General features: G+C 44.8%; 1 protein-coding gene across 1 annotated transcript; it reads right to left on the bottom strand.

Moving 5' to 3' along the window:
- Window positions 1-290: 290 nt before the first annotated feature.
- LOC141082390 (uncharacterized) lies at window positions 291-19,562 on the bottom strand. The gene is made up of 3 exons (XM_073566329.1): window positions 19,521-19,562; window positions 14,541-14,631; window positions 291-1,762 (listed from the first exon to the last, which is right to left on the bottom strand). Exons 1-3 carry the CDS (start codon window positions 19,560-19,562, stop codon window positions 405-407), a joined length of 1,491 nt encoding a protein of 496 aa, XP_073422430.1. The 3' UTR covers window positions 291-404.
- Window positions 19,563-21,154: the final 1,592 nt, after the last annotated feature.

The raw sequence follows: 21,154 nt of genomic DNA on the forward strand, positions 1-21,154 counted from the left end.
GTAGTTATCTCTGCAGCCTTGTAGTGCTGTAATCCTGGGTTCAACTTCCCACCAAGGACAACATCTGCAAGGAGTTTGTATGTTCTTCCCGTGTTTGCGTGGGTTTCCTCCTGCATTTCAAAGACATACTGATAGGGAATTTACATTGTTATCCCCATTGGGGACAGTGATGATAATGTGTGCAAACTGAAAAGGGCTGCGGAATATGTAAGCGCTATATAAAAAGATAGATTATTATTAGTAAGATTCCATTTCTGGTTAAAACATTACCACATTATGAACAGGAAAAATGGCTTCTCTGATGTGATCAAGATTTATTTTTCATTTAACAAGAAAGAAGTTTCTCCCCTGTGTGTTATTTGGTGTGGAACAAGACTCCCTTTCTGGCTAAAAATTGTTCCACATTATGAACATGAAAAAGGTTTCTCCCCTGTGTGAATTCTCTGGTGTCTAACAAAATGTGATTTATGTGCAAAACATTTCCCACATTCTGAACAGCAAAAAGGCTTCTCCCCTGTGTGAGTTTTATGGTGATTAACCAAATCTGATTTCAGCTTAAAACATTTCCCACATTCTGAACAGGAAAAAGGCTTCTCCCCTGTGTGAGTTCTATGGTGATAAACCAATTGTGATTTCCGGTTAAAACATTTCCCACATTCTGAACAGGAAAAAGGCTTCTCCCCTGTGTGAGTTCTCTGGTGTCTAACAAAATCTGATTTATGTGCAAAACATTTCCCACATTCTGAACAGGAAAAAGGCTTCTCCCCTGTGTGAGTTCTCTGGTGAGTAACCAAATCTGTTTTCTGGTTAAAACATTTCCCACATTCTGAACAGGAAAAACGCTTCTCCCCTGTGTGAGTTCTATGGTGATTAACCAAATCTGATTTCTGGTTAAAACATTTCCCACATTCTGAACATGAAAAAGGCTTCTCCCCTGTGTGAATTCTCTGGTGTCTAACAAAATGTGATTTATGTGCAAAACATTTCCCACATTCTGAACAGCAAAAAGGCTTCTCCCCTGTGTGAGTTTTATGGTGATTAACCAAATCTGATTTCAGGTTAAAACATTTCCCACATTCTAAACAGGAAAAAGGCTTCTCCCCTGTGTGAGTTCTATGGTGATAAACCAATTGTGATTTCCGGTTAAAACATTTCCCACATTCTGTACAGGAAAAAGGCTTCTCCCCTGTGTGAGTTCTCTGGTGTCTAACAAAATCTGATTTATGTGCAAAACATTTCCCACATTCTGAACAGGAAAAAGGCTTCTCCCCTGTGTGAGTTCTCTGGTGAGTAACAAAATGTGATTTCTGTATAAAACATTTCCCACATTCTGAACAGGAAAAAGGCTTCTCCCCTGTGTGAGTTCTCTGGTGAGTAACAAAATGTGATTTAAGTGCAAAACATTTCCCACATTCTGAACAGCAAAAAGGCTTCTCCCCTGTGTGAGTTTTATGGTGATTAACCAAATCGGATTTCTGGTTAAAACATTTCCCACATTCTGAACATGAGAATGACTTCTTTGCTTTAGTAGCAGGTTGTTTTTTAATGCCTCTTTTGTGACATTGATTTCCCTTATTAGTCAGTAATGAATCAGAAGATGGGACCCGTTTCATAGGATCAGATGACAGATCTTTGCTGTGAATGGATGATGATATATCTGGAGTAACAGCAATCACTTCAGTTGTATCTTGTTGGATCTCAAGATGATCAGATTTAAAAATTGAAGATGTCAGTAGTCCCTCTGATCTCCTGGTACAGTCATCTGCTAAGATAAAAAAACTATTATTAATAAAATATCCTTGAGTTTTATATTTTTGAACATTTCTACTTACGGTAGCTTGCCATTTTTATGGACAGCTTATGTAAAAACCTTTAAATTATTTACCAAGACAATGACAGTTCACAGTCTAATAGAAAACCTTGTTGGATGAACCAGTAGTGTGTAGTGTTCAACTGTTTCTTCATTCTGCCTTACAAATAACAAATATAAAGAAACCAATCAATGTTATGTAGGCGAAAATAATACCAATTCTCATCTCACAAAAACAAGTCCCCACTCAGGTCCATCATCTGTCAATGGAAAAACAGAGGTTCCCGCACTATTAGTGGCTCAAAGGCTGCTGAAAAGCAACAAGGTTTCTATAAACCAATCCAGCAAAATCCGCTCTCATTTCGGAGTCTTGCAGTGTGCGCAAACAGCATTTAGGCTGTGCTCACACGTAGCGTTTTTTTCGCGCTTTTTCCACGGATTTGCCAAAAAATCCGCTCAAAAAAACGATTAAAATACACTTCCTATTTATTTCTATGCATTTTGCACTTTTTGTGCATATTGATGTTTTTTACCGCGAAAAAACAAAACCGCTTCGCTGTAAAAACGCAGCATGCTCATTAATTTCACGGATTTTTCCGCATTTCTGGCTAGTTCTATGTGTATGGAATTGCGCGGAAAAAAAACGCATAAAAACCGTGCTTTTTTTTCGCAAAAACCATGCAAAAAACACACGGAAAACGCGCAGAAAAAACGTGCGGTTTCTGGGAAGGAATCCGGTTTATAAGCAGAAATTTTCTGCATACATGTGCACATAGCCTTAGGATCCCTGTATTTAGCAATATTATAGTGAGAAGAATCCACTTAATTTGCGGTGTCTCCTGGAGCACAATCTGGGCACTATGTGCTGGGTAAGAAAATGGCAAATGTGTAATTTTCACTCTCCAACATCCACTGCATGTTAATTTCCGGAAAGTGGCTGTAGAGTCAAAATATTCACTCCTCCTACACACATGGTCTAAATTGTTGGTACCCCTCGTTTAAGGACAGAAAAACCCACAATGGTCACAGAAATAACTTGAATCTGACAAAAGTAATAATAAATCAAAAATCTATGAAAATTAACAAATGAAAGTCAGACATTGCTTTTCAACCATGCTTCCACAGAATTTAAAAAAGGAAAACTCATGAAATCGGCCTGGACAGAAATGACGGTTCCCTTAACTAAAATATTTTGTTGCACAACCTTTTGAGGCAATCACTGCAATCAAACGATTCCTGTACCTGTCACTGAGACTTCTGCACCTCTCGACAGGTATTTTGGCCCACTCGTCTCGTGTGTGAAGGTTGCCTTTTCCAGATGAAATGTTTCAGCTCTTTCCAAAGGTGCTCATTAGAATTTAGGTCAGGGCTCATAGAAGGCCACTTCAGCACAGTCCAATATTGTCCTCTTAGCCATTCTTGCCTGTTTTTAGCTGTGTATTGTGTCATTATCCTGTTGCAAGATCCATGACCTGCGACTGAGATCAAGATTTCTGACATCGGGCAGCACATTTCTCTCTAGAATCCCTTGATAGTCTTGAGATTTCATTGTACCCTGCAGATTCTAGACACCCTGTGCCAGATGCAGCAAAGCAGCCCCAGAACGTACAAAGTCTCCTCCATGTTTCACAGTAGGAACAGTGTTCTTTTTGTGATATGCCTCATTTTTCCATCTATGAACATAGAGCTGATGTGCCTTGCGAGAAAGTTCCATTTTTATCTCATCTGTCCTTCGGAAATTCTCCCAGAAGCTTTGTAGCTTGTCAACATGTAGTTTGGCAAATTCCAGTCTGTTTTTCATGATTTTTTTTTCAACAATGTTGTCCTCCTTGGTCATCTCCCATGAAGTCCTCTTTGGCTCATACAACGACGGATGGTGCGATCTGACACCGATGTTCCTTGAGCTTAAACTTCACCTATAATCTGTTTAGAAGTTTTTCTGGGCACTTTTGTTACCATTCATATTATCCATCTATTTGATTTGTCATCAATTTTCCTCATATGGTCATGTCCAGGGAGGTTGGCTACAGTCCCATGGATATTAAATTTCTGAATAATATGTGCAACTTTAGTCACAAGAACATGAAGCTGCTTGGAGATGGTCTTATAATTTTTACCTGTAAGGGGCCTGTCACACTAAGCAATATCGCTAGCAATATCGCTATAACGTCACTGGTTTTTGTGACGTTATAGCGATATTGCTAGCGATATCGCTGTCTGATACTTACCTCCGACCGCTCCCCCGCTGGTTATCGCTGATCGCGCAAGAACATCCTGGACCGTTTCTCGTCGTCAGCCTCCTGCTGGGCTTCCTGTGGCGCCGACGAGCGATTGGTGGATGCGGGCGGGAGGACGTCAGGATCGCCTCGTCTGACAAGTAAGTAGCGACCCCCGACCCCTGCGATGTCGCTGGTGAGATTTGCCTGTGTGGCAGCTCACTAGCGACCACTTAGCGATGCACCAGAGATCCTGACTGCGTCATATCGCTGGTCGGGATCGCTGGTGCATCGCTAAGTGTGACAGTATCTTAACATGTTTGTCTATAACTTTCTTTCTAATCTCCTGAGACAAATCTTTCCTTCACTTCCTCTGGTCCATGGTGAGTGTGATACGCACCATGTCAACACACAGCACAGTGAGGATCTGTAGCCTCTATACAGGCCACTCACTGATTCCAGGATTGTAGACACCTGTGATGCTAATTAGTGAACACCCCGCGATTTACACATTCTGTGGAAGCTTGATTGAAAAGCAATGTCTGACTTCCAATTGCTCATTTCCATAGATTTTTTCTTTATTATTACTTTTGTCAGATTCAAGTTATTTCTGTGACCATTGTGGGTTTTTCTGTCATTAAAAGAGGGGTACCAACAATTTTGACCCCGTGTGTATAGATTACAACCATCAGTGAATTAATTAATAACATGGAATCACTTTATGGGGATTTTGACTATTCTGGTTTTCTGTCATTTAATTATATTAGGGCTTCTGCATATGGTGTGTCCAATCTCATCTGGGATCTGTTCCTGCTGTCCAGCTGGAGTAATCTGCTCCCTACTTCAGCCAATTGGAAAGTACCACACCCTACTAAAGTGCAAAGCACATGGCCGGAATCTGCCAGATACAGCGCTGTTCTCCTCTGGTTCAGTCCTATGTGCTCAGCTTGTGGCTTGTGTATTTGTTTCCTGCTCTGACCGTGGCCCGTTTACTGACTACTCTTGTGTCTTCTGATTCTGTGTTCTGTCCTTCTGGTTCTGACCCAGCTACCTGACTATTCTTCTTGCCATCTAACACCACAGAATAGCAGGTAACACCATGGTCCAAGCCTAGGGGTCCCAGTGTAAGTCCAGATTCCATGTAAGGGTGTTATAGGGCGATGAGCAAGGCAATCCTTGGGATATGGAAAGCATGTTCATGGTGGACATCTTTTGAGCTGCCAGGTGACCATGAACAGTGCTCCCCATACATTGTGTCTGCAAACTATTCCAGCTAGATCTGCATTCAAACAGCTAAATGGCGCTCCTTCCCTTCTGAACACTGCCATGTGCCCAGACAGTAGTGTACAACCGTATGTAGGGTATAGTGCGAAGCTGGAGAATAATCTGTAAGATCCATTTGTTTTCTATTATCCTTTGTGAATAATTTATCACCACATAAAGTGACACACGTCAGATATTAATAATGGGGCCTGATTAGGAACACAAAACTGGCTGCAGGAAGAGGTTAAATCAGAGGATTTTGGACACTACTGTAATCAAACACTGTGACTATAGACAATAACATCTACTGAAATGATCAAACTCCACAGTCTCCATCAGTAATAAATGAGCAGCTAGTGGTGAAACCTCTCTGGGGTAATTAGAGTATGGGGCTCGGTGACGTCACAATCTAAACTATTGTAAGCTCCAATATTTTCTGTCAGATGAGTTTCAAGAAGAAATATTACACATTTATAGAGAACTGTGTATAATAGTACAGAGCTGAGATGTCTTAAAGGGAACCTGTCAGCAGGATTGTGCTCAGTAACCTACAGACACTGTCAGGTCAGCGCCGTTATACTGATTACAATGATACCTGGTGATGAAATCCGTCTTGTGGTTGTTGTGTAATCTGTATTTGTAGTTTTCAGTTAATGAGATTCTCGTGCTCTGGGGCGGGGCTGTGGGTGGGGCTGTGGGCGGGGTTTTATGTGGTGCTCTGATTACATATTCATTTGTATTGGCTTATGACAGGTCGCTGATCCCTCACTGACCTGCCCCCATTATTACATAATGCATATAATCAAGAAAAACACATCCAGCCCATAAACTGAACTTGGTCCACACCCTAAATCAAGTTTCTGAGACTGGGATAAAAGGCTGCTACTATATATAAGTGTAACTGAATTTTATACTATTAGGATTTGTACTGTGTTTTTATGATACCTGATGAAGGATATACACTGTATCCGAAACGCGTTGTCTCTCTTTTTTAACCTATGAAATAAAAAAATATGGAATATCATCTTTGGATGTGAGTCCTGGGAAGCGCTGCCGTTTATGGGCTGGATGTGCCTTTCTTGATTTACTCATCCTGTGTGAGCCTGAACCCGGCTCTTTCACTTGGATCCACCCGAGGCAAGCTGCAAGCCCTGTCTTCAGAGAAGTATTCCAAAAGGAAGGATTTTTGAGGATACATAATCCAAAGCTATATTAGTCTTCTATCAGGTGAGTGCATAAAATTGTGCACCCTTTAAAGACTACAATATTGTGTTTACGCACTTAGGGCGCCGCAAATTGTCTGTTCTTCTCTCCCAAACAGGGGTTTTTTTGCATAATGCATATAATAGCATTGATATCACTGTTGATAATGCCTATAATTGTCACGTCCGCCATGTCTGTTTTGCCTCATGAACCCCTGGAGCGATGTGCATGCGCACCTTGTGTCTGCTATAACTGCTTGTTCCCTAGAGCAGTGTGCACACTCACCTCAGGTCTGCTGGGCTGCAGGATGTCTGCGTTTCTGCTTTGCCTTCTGTGATCTCCTCGTCATGTCTAGAATCCCTGATCATGTGTCTTTCCAAGGATCCTGCACTGTCTGGTTCTGCAATCATCTCGTCATGTCTGAAACTCTGATCATGTGACCTTTACAGGGATCCTGCACTGTCCGGTTCTGCAGTCACCTCGTCATGTCTGAAACTCTGATCATGTGACCTTTACAGGGATCCTGCACTGTCCGGTTCTGCAGTCACCTCGTCATGTCTGAAACTCTGATCATGTGACCTTTACAGGGATCCTGCACTGTCCGGTTCTGCAGTCACCTCGTCATGTCTGAAACTCTGATCATGTGACCTTTCCTAGGATCCTGCACTGTCTGGCTCTGCAATTATCTCCTCATGTCTGACACCCTAATCATGTGACCGCACTCTGTGATCTTGGAGCATCTGAACTGGAAGTGCTCCCCTGGTCCTGACCTAGAAGAGGAGGTGCTATGCCCTATATTAGACGGCCCCTTCCTATGCCCAGTGCCTGATTATTGTGTTGCTTCCCTGCATGGCTCTTTGTCTGTGGGGTTGCTCCCTCTATTCTGTGCCCTTGCACTGTACTCGTATTCCGTCTCTTGTCTTGTGCCATGTCTTGTGTTGTCTCTCGTGCCATGTTTGTCTTTGCCTTGTAGTCCTTCCGCTGTTCTCTGCTTTAGCCTGTTTTGCTATGTCTCGCCTTAGCTATTCTTTGACTTGTAGTCCTTCCTCTGTTCTCTGCCTTGCCTGTTTCGCCATGTCTGGTCTTTGCTATTCTTAGCCTTGTAGTACTTCTAATGTTCTTGTCTCAGCCTGGTTTTCCGCTCTCTGTCCTATGGTGCGCTCTTGCACATTTCCAAGTCTAGTCCCAAGGTTCTCCCTTGGCCTGGCTCTGGGTTTCGGCCTACGCTCCGCTGCTAGACTCTGTCCTCGCTCTGACCTGGCTCTGTTCCTGTCTATGTTCTGCTCCGTGTTCCTTGCCTTGTTCCTTGCCTTGTCGTGCTCTGAACCCTGGTGTGGCTCCTAGCACGCACCCTGCCCTGAACCTGGCATGGCTCCTAGAACGAAGGTTCCTTTGCCCGCCTCCTGTGCCAAGGTCGTGCCTCGTGCTGGCGTTACAGCCATGTGCACTGGCCAGTGAGGTGTGTCCCCCGCGTGGCTCCTAGCACGCGTCCTGCTCTGAACCTTGGCGTGGCTCCTAGCATGCACCCTGCCTTGAACCCTGGCGTGGCTCCTAGCACGCACCCTGCTTTGAACCCTTGGCGTGGCTTCTAGCACGCACCCTGCCCTGAACCTGGCGTGGCTCCTAGCACGAAGGTTCCTTTGCCCGCCTCCTGTGCCAAGGTTGTGCCTCGTGCTGGCGTTACAGCCGTGTGCACTGGCCAGTGAGGTGTGCGTCCCGCGTGGCTCCTAGCACGCGTCCTGCTCTGAACCCTGGCGTGGCTCCTAGCACGCACCCTGCCTTGAACCCTGGCGTGGCTCCTAGCACGCACCCTGCCTTGAACCCTGGCGTGGCTCCTAGCACGCACCCTGCCTTGAACCCTGACCTTGGCGTGTCTCTATACACGCACTCTGTCTCGTACCTTGTGCTTTGGCGTGTCTTTACACATGCACCCTGTCTCGTTTTGTGAACCCTGGCATGTCCCCTACACACACACCTTGCCTTGCACCTAGCCTTGAACCCTGGCGTGTCCACTACACACACACCTTGCCTTGCACCTAGCCTTGGACCTTGGCGTGTTCCCTAACCGCACCATGCCTGGATATCTGTCGTCAGACACTTGCCCATAGCGTTTCCCTGAGCCGGCCGTCTGGTCCCAGCAGTCGTGGTGGCTCACCCCCTTGGTCTTGCCCCTGACACTCCCTGTATAGGGGGTGGATTCTCACAAGGTAAGCTCGCCCTCGGTGGGTGGGTGCCACGGCCCAGAGGGTCCACTCAAAAAAGGGCTCAGCAGGAGCTGAGCCTGTCACAATAATATTGTGGCTATTGTGAGGCTTAGAAAAAAATTACATCCAGCAAAATGACACCAGGGAAGGCGGCGCCTGCACAGTAGCATCTATAAGTAAGAGATAGAGGCTACTGGACAAGCGCCACTGGTGTCATTTTACTGGATGTAATTTTCTTTCTAAGCCTCACAATAGCCACAATATTATAGGCATTATCTATATATATTTGAAAAACTAATATTTAACAGCCATTTCGGAAGATGGCAACTATCTAAGGAAATAAAATTTTTTGAATCCGTAGGTTTGTGGTATATTTGAGTCTGAACAGTGTTCCCCTCAATAAAAATCCTCAAATCTAAAAAATTTAACTCTTTATGGCTAATGTTTGCAGTGAAATTTAAAAAATAACTTATTTAAATCACTTAAAAATTAATTCAATAAAATATCACCCCCTGACCAAATGAAAAAAATATCATCGATAAAACGACGCCATAATACCAAATTTGTCCGTAATTCACCTTCCATATAGATGGTCTCGAGTTCCCATTTTCCCCACATAAAGGTTGGCATAGCTAGGGGCAAACCTTGTACCCATAGCTGTGCCCCATTTCTGGGAGTAGTAGTTCGCCCCAAATTTAAAATAATTATGCGTTAAAATAAATTCAATACAATCCAGAATAAACTCCCTTTGTTCCTTAGGTATCACACTGTTCTTAGACAGTGTACAGTGAGGTGATATCCAGAGTCCCCATAATGTAGTGATCCTGCCACACTACATTTTTCAAAAGTTTTAAAATATGGGTACTGTCTGCCTAGTCCATGAATATGAAGTTTAAACATAAGGGATATGATGTAAAATTATTGGAAAAAACTACAGAAGTAGTTAGAAAAAATACAAAGGGACCAATTATTAGACTCTACAAAAGAACGGATTCCGAATGATTTTTTTGTCAAAAATGAAATTCCGATTATTTTACAATATAATTCGAACGTCAGGATTATTAGGAACATTGTCAATAGACATTGGAACATTTTACAAAATGATAAAATTATTGGGGAAACATTACCTATGTATCCGAGGTTTGTTTTTCGGAAGGCAAATAATCTTGGTAATTTGATTGCACCTTCAATTCCAAGAATTTCCAACGTTAACAGTAATGGTGGTCAAAATCTCTTATGTGGTTTTTTCTCGTGTAGGAAATGTGGACCATGTCAAAAATTAAACACTAAAAAACAAAAAATGATCACTAATAAAGGGATTGAGAATAGAATCACCGATTTTATTGATTGCAATACTAAAGGGGTTATTTATGGGTTTAGTTGTCCATGTGGCAAATTATATATTGGAAGAACCATTAGTCCAATGTGGGTACGAATCGCTGAACATCTTCGTAATATTATCAATAAATTTACTGGCCATCCTCTTTCCAATCACTTTTTTACACATCATGGAGGTTCTATTAGTGGTATTACGGTAACTGGTATTAGAATAGTTAAGAAAAACTGGAGAAAAGGAAATTTTATTGAACAAATGTCTAAAGTAGAGAGTGAGTGGATATTTAAAATGAACACTCTTAGACCACATGGCTTAAACAGCGAGATTGAATTATTTGCTTTCAATAAATAGGTCCAATACATTATATGGACTGGGTATATATGTGTCGCCTCAATGACAGCAAACATCCCTGAGGAAGGAGGCAGTAAGCCTCCGAAACGCGTAGGATTGGTTGCGAGTTCTGTCAGTCTTACTTTGCCGATCACGTGACCTAACACGTGACTGTGACCTCACGCAAGGTCCTGTACCTTGCCGGCATTTACCGCGTCTCCCGCTGCATGTTCCATTGTCCACGGACATTGCAGCACTGGGGAGACTGGGCGATTGCTACCGGCCGGAGCATCGCCCGTTAGTATATTAGAGGTGACCATATCATTTTTTACCCATTATTACTCCTCAATTTTTTGGACTTACTATTTCACCACTATTGGAGTTCATCAAAGTTCATCAGGAGAGGAATTGCCAGGTGCTGAATCCAAGACTGTCACACATCGCATATGGTCTGAACAACAACCTGTATGGTCAGTACGATTCCCCTCCTTTGGTGAGAGACGCACCAATGTATATTGAACATTAAGATTGGCTGCATTTTTTTAAAAAAGTTTTGCTCCTTGGTTGTAGTGAGATATACATATTTACACGTTTATACTTGAAATCCTGTTTTCTATGAAGTTAGTGTTTTATGTGGGTGGTTTTTCTCTTTATAGTGAGATATATAGGTTCTTATACGGAGACATATGAAACACTAGACAATAATCCTGCCTCCCACTAAGAGAGTGATTATATGTGGGTATTACTAGCGCAATTCTTTGTTTTTATTTTAATATATATATATATTTATCTTAAATTGTCTGTCATCCACTTCCGTCTGGATGTCGTCGAATCCCACAATCCACAGCGCCGCACCGGAAGTACGCCGACCGCCATATTGGAATACCAAAGTGATGGGTATTCCAATATGGCACATGCTGGTGATACCAGGCCCTCCCACAGTACCACCAGTGGGATACCGCCGGGACCCTCCCGCCACCACCGGACCTGCCGCTGCCTGCCCACCTACCTCTGTCACAGCCGGCAGTAAAGACCGCAGCTTGCGGCCTGTGCTGGAGATGGGGTGCGGGCGCCCTCTGGTGACGCCGCACCCCATCTCCAGCACAGGCCGCAAGCCACAGTCTTTCCTGCCAGCTGGCTGCTGCTAGAAACCCACCCCGCCGCTGGACCCGCCGCTGCCTGCCCATGTACATATACACACACGTACTCACATACACACATGTACTCACATACACACAGACACACCTCCAGCACAGGCCGCAAACCACCCTCTTTCCTGCCAGCTGTGACTGCATGGAGGTGGGTGCGCAGGCAGCTGCGGGACACACACACCCACATGTACACACACATACACTTCCCTCTCGATGCGATAACATCGGGCACACCTCTAGTCAACAATAATATCAATGCTATTATATGCATTATGTAATAATGGGGGCAGGTCAGTGAGGGGTCAGCGACCTGTCATAAGCCAATACAGATGAATATGTAATCAGAGCACCACATAAAGCCCCGCCCACAGCCCCACCCACAGCCCCGCCCCAGAGCACGAGAATCTCATTAACTGAAAACTACAAATACAGATTACACAACAGTAAACCAGAGTTGCCCTCATTTATGGTGGACCATTGGAGCTACTATGGATCCTGAGCAGAAGATTAGAGAAAATAATATTGCTCCCCATTTCAGGAGAGATTGTGCAGTAATCTGAATTCCTTAGGATGGAAAACAATGTAATGTATGACGTGGAGTGAATCCATGACACCAGGGCTGGAGCCAACACATCTCCTGCAGGCGGGAATAAATGTATATTACAGCCCTCAGCCACGCACAGCTTAGAGATCTATCATGGCACAGGTGGAATGTTTGTCCTGGAGATTATCACAATCCTCCTTGAAGTTAGTTGGTTTTAAAACAAATTGAAAAGTCAGGATAAAGGGAAACTCTGCTGTTATTGGACAGAAATTCACACTTAGCCTAAGGCCATGTGCACACGATGCAGATTTGCAGCGTTTCCGCAGCGGATTTTATCGCGCAGAAACGTTGCATATCCGCATTGTGATGTACAGTACCTTTAAAATGAATGAAAAAAAAAAAAACCGCTGTGCAGACGCTGCGGATTTTTGCGCGCGGTTTTCCTGCGGTACAAAATCCGCAGCATGTTACTTCTTTTGTGCGGTTTTCTATCTCCCCTGTTACCAAATCCGCAGGGGGAAGACCGCAATGGAAAACCGCGTGAAAAATGGAAGAAATCCGCAGGAAAAATGCAGGTCATTTGACCTGCGGTTTTCTTCCATTCTGCATGGAAAAATCCGCAGGGCTCAAAACTCCGTCTGCACTCAGCCTAAATGTGCAGTGAGGTTATGTGCACACGTTGCGGAACTCCAGCGGAAGTTACCGCGAGAATTCCGGAATTCCATTCCGCGGGAAAATCGCATTTTAAATTCCCGCGATTTTCCCATGGAAAAACTTGCGTTTTGCAAGTGTAATTAGCTTGCAGAATGCTAGCATTTTCCAAGCGATCTGTAGCATCGCTTGGAGAACTGATTCACAGGTTGGTCACACTCGTCAAACATAGTGTTTGACGAGTGTGACCAACGTTTTACTATTGAGGCTGCCTATGCGGCATCAATAGTAAAAGATCTAATGTTAAAAATAGTAAAAAAAAAACAAATACAAAAATTGGGCCATATTCACCTTCTGGCGTCCCGCGCAGCGTCCCCAGGCCTCCGCAATCCTCCGGCAGATCCCGTTCCCAGTGATGCATTGCGGCAATGACCTTTGACGTCGCGGTCTCACGAGATCGCTACATGATCGCGATACACGACGTCAGCAAAGGCATTGCAATGCATTACTGGGAACGGGAGCTGCCGCGTGTATTGCTGAGGCCTGGGGACGCTGCGCGGGACGCCGGAAGGTGAATATAACCCGATTTTTTTATTTTAATTCTATTTTTTACAGGGATATGGTACCCAGAGCCTGGAGGACAGTCTCCTCTCCTCCGGACCGTGGGTACCATCCGCAAATGTTCTGCTTACTTTTCGCATGGTGGGCACAGCCACATGCGGAAATTAAGCAGAACAATGCATCCCTACGTGGGTGGAATCGCCGCGATTCCACAAATTAATGAGCATGCTGCGGATTTTACCGCGAAGCGATTCCACCGCGGGAAAAGCCGCAGCATTAGCACAGCATTGCAGAATCCCATAGGATTGCATGGGTTGCTGTTTTTTCGTGTTTTCGCGGCAAAATCGCACGATAAAAAAACCACCGCGAAAAAAACGCGATGTGTGAACGCAGCCTTACTGTTGTTAATCATAAAAGGGAAGTTTGGCCAGAAAGACTGGACCTGGTCTTGTAGGGACCATGAGACATTCAGCAGCACAGAAGGGAGAGAAGATTCATCCGATAAGATCTCAGGGATCTAGGAAGCCAACAGCATCATTACCCTCCGCTTTCTCTTACAGGCCCAGCATAAGATTTTTCTTCAAGTGATTTTCTATCTTGTCAGCACATTCTACGTACGCTGTCATTTGGCTTTATAGTTACAGATCTGGGCAGGTAACGGTCAGCGTCTCCTAATGTGAAGGAGAGAATGGCTAATTCCTGTCTCTTTGTCTTGAGAATAAACTTCAGTTTTGTGCAAGCCTTTACTGAGAAAAGAGAAGACATCTAAGGCCGGGATCACACTAGTGTGTGTGATGCGAGAAACTCGCACGAGTCTCTCACATCAACAGCCATGTATTTCTATGCAGCTGCAGCTCCGGTCCTGAGTACAGGCAGCAGCGCTGGATGTTGATGCGAGAGACTCATGCGTTTCTTGTATCACACACGGTAGTGTGATTCCGGACTAACTCTGTGTTCGGTGTGATCTTTAAGCGAGCTCTCGGCCTACATTGGGTCAGGTACAAGTACAAGTAATCATATAGATCTCGCTATAAGGGATCACCCTCACACTAATCCCAGGGGGTAGGTGGATGCTCCAGGTTGTAAGTTCTATAGAAAAGGGCTTTCAATGGCCAAAGTCATTTGAACAGTTTTGGGTGGAGGAGAATGTTGTGGTCTAGAGGGAAAATGGTGACATGGTAATACGGCCGGACTACACCACCGATAAAGCATCCACAGCCGGTGACTGAGAGGAATCTGTGACTTCTCTGCATTCAGTGGTTACTACTCACCTGGGTAGTCATATGTGGGAATCTCCTCTTTACACCGCTCATCACCCCTCACATATGTCTCTGTAGTATTAATATGGGTCAGATCTTCACCCTGAAACAAATATTGTAAGAGTCACAGACAGATGGAGAAGTCCCATCTATGATCAGCTCTAATCCTGCCATCTCCACCGTTCTCATCACACAAGTATAAAACATATAATACTGGTGGATAAAACAAGACTGAGCACAAGACCTTCACAGTCGTCTACACATCATAGGGGAGATCTCCTGACACCTTCTCTCCATCTACCTGATGATCCTGAGGAGCACTGGGATCTTCTTGGTTACAGTCCTGTGGAAGAAGAGGACGGGGACATCTCTCTGGTGTTGTCCTCTTACTGGATAGATCTGGAGGAAACACATACAGGGACTGAATTCATTCTCTACATACAGATAATTATAGGCCGTGTGTATTTAGTCCTATTACCTGGTGATGTGAGGGGCTGGGGAACCTCCATTATGACGTCCTTGTACAGATCTTTGTGTCCTTCTAAATACTCCCACTCCTCCATGGAGAAATAGACAGCGACATCCTGACACCTTATAGGAACCTGACACATACAATGATACCGTCATCCCCCGATCCCTTCATAGTGTTACAGTATAATGTCCCAGCATTCCCAGCAGTGTCACCTCTCCAGTCAGCAGCTCAGTCATCTTGTAGGTGAGTTCTAGGATCTTCTGGTCATTGATGTCCTCATGGATCAGGGGGTGAGGTGGAGGCCCCGTGATTGGGCTCAGGGGTCTTCCCCATCCCTCGGACACAGGGTCCTGACAGCGATCACTAGAGGTCTTCTTCAGCACTGTGTAATCCTGGTTATGGAGAAACACATTAATAAATCTCACTACAGACATTTCCAGAGTCCTCACCTCTCCAGTTCTGTCCATCTGTTATTCCCATAGATAAGAATGATGTAATGTGACGTCATCAGAATCTCTCACCTCTCCAGTGAGACGGAAGAGGACCTCTAGGGTGAGGTGTAACATCCTCTCCGCCATCTTGTCTCTGTCCATATCCATCCTTGATGGGTAAATCAGGAAAATTCTCTTATGTAGAAGATCTTCACTGAGAGGATCCGATATTGTAGAGACCTGAATGAGAAGAAGATGATCCGATGTAACATCATAAGAATCCTGTGTAATAATACAATGACAGCAGCAATCTGCAGAGTCGGGAGATATGACTCTGCCAAATATAAATAGTATGAGATTCAGGACAGCCCTTAGTTCAGAACTACTACGGGCATACTCGCTGTCCCTATTTTTGATCACAAGGACCACATCCTTCATGAACCACTACATTGTTCAAGGCGACTTATGTGATCAAGGTCTTGAATGACCGAAACGTCATTCTGTCGCAATCACTATAAGAGCACTTGCTTTCAATAAATTTCACTAATAAGCAAATACTCCTTAAGTGTATGTGTGCAGGGATTCTAATAGACATATATATACATACACACACATTATATATATATATCTCTCTCTCTATCTATATACACACACACACACTAGCTGAAGAGCCCAGCGTTGCCCGGGCATAGTAACTAACTGTGGTTAGTTATAGCAAATTATAATTATCCTCCATCCCACAGAACCATGCCCATATACCCATCATACATATCCTCCATCCCATAGTCCCGTGCCCATATACCCATCACACATCCTCCATCCCATAGTCCAGTGCCCATATACCCATCATACATATCCGCCATCCCATAGTCCCGTGCCCATATACTCATCATACATATTCGCCATCCCATAGTCGAGTGCCCATATACCCACCACACATTTTTCATCTCATAGTCCCATGCCCATATACCCATCATACATATCCTCCATCCCATAGTCCCGTGCCCATATACCCATCATACATATCCACGATCCCATAGGCCAGTGCCCATATACCCATCATATATATCCTCTATCCCATAGTCCCATGCCCATATACCCATCACACATCCTCCATCCCATAGTCCCGTGCCCATATACCCATCATATATATCCTCCATCCCATAGTCCCATGCCCATATACCCATCATACATATCCTCCATCCCATAGTCGAGTGCCCATATACCCATTATATATATCCTCCATCCCATAGTCCCATGCCCATATACCCATCACACATCCTCCATCCCATAGTCCCGTGCCCATATACCCATCACACATCCTCAATCCCATAGTCCCGTGCCCATATACCCATCATACATATTCGCCATCCCATAGTCGAGTGTCCATATACCCACACATCCTCCATCCCATAGTCCCGCGCCCATATACCCATCATACATATTCTCCATCCCATAGTCCCGTGCCCATATACCCATCATACATATTCTCCATCCCATAGTCCCATGCCCATATACCCATCACACATCCTCAATCCCATAGTCCCGTGCCCATATACCCATCATACATATTCGCCATCCCATAGTCGTGTGCCCATATACCCATCACACATTCTTCATCTCATAGTCCCATGCCCATATACCCATCATACATATCCTCCATCCCATAGTCCCGTGCCCATATACCCATCATACATATCCTCCATCCCATAGCCCCGTGCCCATATACCCATCATACATGTCCTCCATCCCATAGTCCCATGCCCATATACCAGTCATTCATATCCACGATCCCATAGGCCTGTGCCCATATACCCATCATACATATCCTCCATCCCATAGTCCCGTGCCCATATACCCATTACACATCCTCCATCCCATAGTCCAGTGCCCATATACCCATCACACATCCTCCATCTCATAGTCCCATGCCCATATACCCATCATACATATTCTCCATCCCATAGTCCCATGCCCATATACCCATCATACATATTCGCCATCCCATAGTCGAGTGCCCATATACCCATCACACATCCTCCATCCCATAGTCCCATGCCCATATACCCATCACACATTCTTCACCTCATAGTCCCATGCCCATATACCCATCATACATATCCTCCATCCCATAGTCCCGTGCCCATATACCCATCATACATATCCTCCATCCCATAGCCCCGTGCCCATATACCCATCATACATGTCCTCCATCCCATAGTCCCATGCCCATATACCAGTCATTCATATCCACGATCCCATAGGCCTGTCCCCATATACCCATCATACATATCCTCCATCCCATAGTCCCATGCCCATATACCCATCATACATATCCTCCATCCCATAGTCCCATGCCCATATACCCATCATACATATCCTCCATCCCATAGTCCCATGCCCATATACCCATCATACATATCCTCCATCCCATGCCCATATACCCATCATACATATCCTCCATCCCATAGTCCAGTGCCCATATACCCATCATACATATCCTCCATCCCATAGTCCAGTGCCCATATACCCATCATACATATCCTCCATCCCATAGTCCCGTGCCCATATACCCATCATACATATCCTCCATCCCATAGTCCAGTGCCCATATACCCATCATACATATCCACCATCCCATAGTCCAGTGCCCATATACCCATCACACATCCTCCATCCCATAGTCAACCATTATGACATAATGAGCGGCGGGGCTTGCAACCTATGACGACATCAGCGTCGCCATGGCAACCATTATGACATCATAATGAGGGGTGGGGCTTGACGTGCACACACTTTTTCTCCAGTATGTAGATAGGGGCAAAATTGTTTGGTGAATTGGAACGTGCAGGGTTAAAATTTCGCCTCACAACATAGCTTAGGACACTCTCGGGGTCCAGACGTGTGACTGTGCCAAATTTTGTGGCTGTAGCTGCGACGGTGCGGATGCCTATCCCGGACATACACACATACTTACATACACACTTGAGCTTTATATATTAGATATATATAATTTCACCATCAAAGAAAGTAAGGACTGCAGCACCCACTGATCCATATTGAAAGTCCGTAGTTTATTTGTAGCAAAAGTTTAAAACTTCATGGCCGGGAGGCTGAAGAAAGGAGCGAGTAAACTCTGACGACGGCCTAACAGCGCTTCCACGGGTCAGCTATATATAACACACATATATATATTTATCTATTTATATAATCGTCTAATTCTGTCTGTCTGTAACGGAAATCCCGCGTCGCTGATTGGTCGCGCCTGGGGACATCACTGAAGGTGGAGGAAGATGGCGCCCGCAGCAGTCCTCCACAGGAACTTCACCAACGATGTGCCCTGCCTTAACTTGAGCAGAGGAGGGCAAAACACCCCGGTCAGCAAGGGGCAAGCCTAAGGCAGGACGCAGATGCTGTTCAGAAGGAAATCTCCACACCGCCCGAACACCGGGTAGCGGTGACGTCACCACAGAGTAGGAAGATGGCGCGTGCAGCAGGCAGACACGGAACCTTCACCAGCGGTGTGCCCATGGAAAACAAGGTCAGATGAGGGTCCAGCCCCCCAGGTCTGCAAGGGGCAATCCCAAAGTCGATCCCAGAAGCCTTTCCAAAGCAATTTTCTACACCGCCCGAACATATATATTTGGCAGAGTCATAACTCACGACTCCGCAGATTGCTGCTGTCGTTGTAGGCCCAGACCACATGGTATGGAGATGAATGAGGGAGACCAAAGTTCAAAAACAGACTTTCCTTTACTTAACAAGACCTTGATGAGAAGTATATACATCAGATGGCAGGCACAACACTTTACGAATGCTTCTTCTGCGTTATGCAGTCAGGAACTTTCCGGTGACATGCGGCAGTACATAACCTTTGTTATAAGCCACAATAGTGCAGCAAACCTGAGCTAATGACCTCTTCCTGCTCTGTGTCTCCGCTATGCTCCCTGCCTGGAATCCGAATTCTTACTGCCATTATATCTTTGCTTTCCTTCAGAACGTACTATCTGATGTCTCCCTCCTGGCACACAACACCATACCAATTCAGAAGGACGGCAATCAGATAGCCCAAAGGCCTGGATTTCTCACTTTCTGACTCATCACAAGGACATTGTTCTCCTGTGTGGCCATGTAGCTCAGTATGAGGTCTCCCACACAGTATGACGGCCCCACAGCACCTCACACAGTATTATGGCGAGAGATGAGCGAATATTTCAATGCTCGGCCCACGATCGCCGAATTTGCAATATTTGCTGATTTAATCACAGAATATAGCGGAAAATGCACAACACAAAAGCCGGTGTTTCCCAAGCTGTGTGGCAGTGTGGTAAACACCGGTGTAGCACTTCTGATTGGCGGTAAACATCTCCGCCGGTCACAGAGCCGTGGTTCCCACACTGTCAGAACACAGCATGACCGCTCAGCTGTGATCGGAGGTAAAAAGTTTATCTCCGGTCACTGGTGTTGTTATGGAAAGATATATGTACAGTTGTGGTCAAAAGTATTGACACCCCTGCAATTCTGTCAGATAATACTCAGTTTCTTCCTGAAAATGATTGCAAACACAAATTCTTTGGTATTATCTTCATTCAATTTTTCTTAAATGAAAAAACACAAAAGAGAATGAAGCAAAAAGCAAAACATTGATCATTTCACACAAAACTCCAAAAATGGGCCAGACAAAAGTATTGGCACCCTCAGACTAATACTTGGTTGCACAACCTTTAGCCAAAATAACTGCGACCAACCGCTTCCGTAACCATCAATGAGTTTCTTACAATGCTCTGCTGGAATTTTAGACCATTCTTCTTTGGCAAACTACTCCAGGTCCCTGATATTTGAAGGGTGCCTTCTCCAAACTGCCATTTTTAGATCTCTCCACAGGTGTTCTATGGGATTTAGGTCTGGACTCATTGCTGGCCACCTTAGAAGTCTCCAGTGCTTTCTCTCAAACCATTTTCTAGTGCTTTTTGAAGTGTGTTTTGGGTCATTGTCCTGCTGGAAGACCCATGACCTCTGAGGGAGACCCAGCTTTCTCACACTGGGCCCTACATTATGCTGCAAAATTTGTTGGTAGTCTTCAGACTTCATAATGCCATGCACACGGTCAAGCAGTCCAGTGCCAGAGGCAGCAAAGCAACCCCAAAACATCAGGGAACCTCTGCCATGTTTGACTGTAGGGACCGTGTTCTTTTCTTTGAATGCCTCTTTTTTTCTCCTGTAAACTCTATGTTGATGCCTTTGCCCAAAAAGCTCTACTTTTGTCTCATCTGACCAGAGAACATTCTTCCAAAACATTTTAGGCTTTTTCAGGTAAGTTTTGGCAAACTCCAGCCTGGCTTTTTTATGTCTCGGAGTAAGAAGTGGGGTCTTCCTGGGTCTCCTACCATACAGTCCCTTTTCATTCAGACGCCAACGGATAGTACGGGTTGACACTGTTGTACCCTCGGACTGCAGGGCACCTTGAACTTGTTTGGATGTTAGTCGAGGTTCTTTATCCAACATCCGGACAATCTTGCGTTGAAATCTCTTGTCTATTTTTCTTTTCCATCCACATCTAGGAAGGTTAGCCACAGTGCCATGGGCTTTAAACTTCTTGATGACACTGCGCACGGTAGACACAGGAACATTCTGGTCTTTGGAGATGGACTTGTAGCCTTGAGATTGCTCATGCTTCCTCACAATTTGGTTTCGCAAGTCCTCAGACAGTTCTTTGGTCTTCT

The sequence above is a fragment of the Dendrobates tinctorius genome, unplaced genomic scaffold, assembly GCF_039654945.1.
Source record: "Dendrobates tinctorius isolate UK_male_01 unplaced genomic scaffold, ASM3965494v1 ptg000017l, whole genome shotgun sequence".
NCBI classification, from domain to species: domain Eukaryota; kingdom Metazoa; phylum Chordata; class Amphibia; order Anura; family Dendrobatidae; genus Dendrobates; species Dendrobates tinctorius.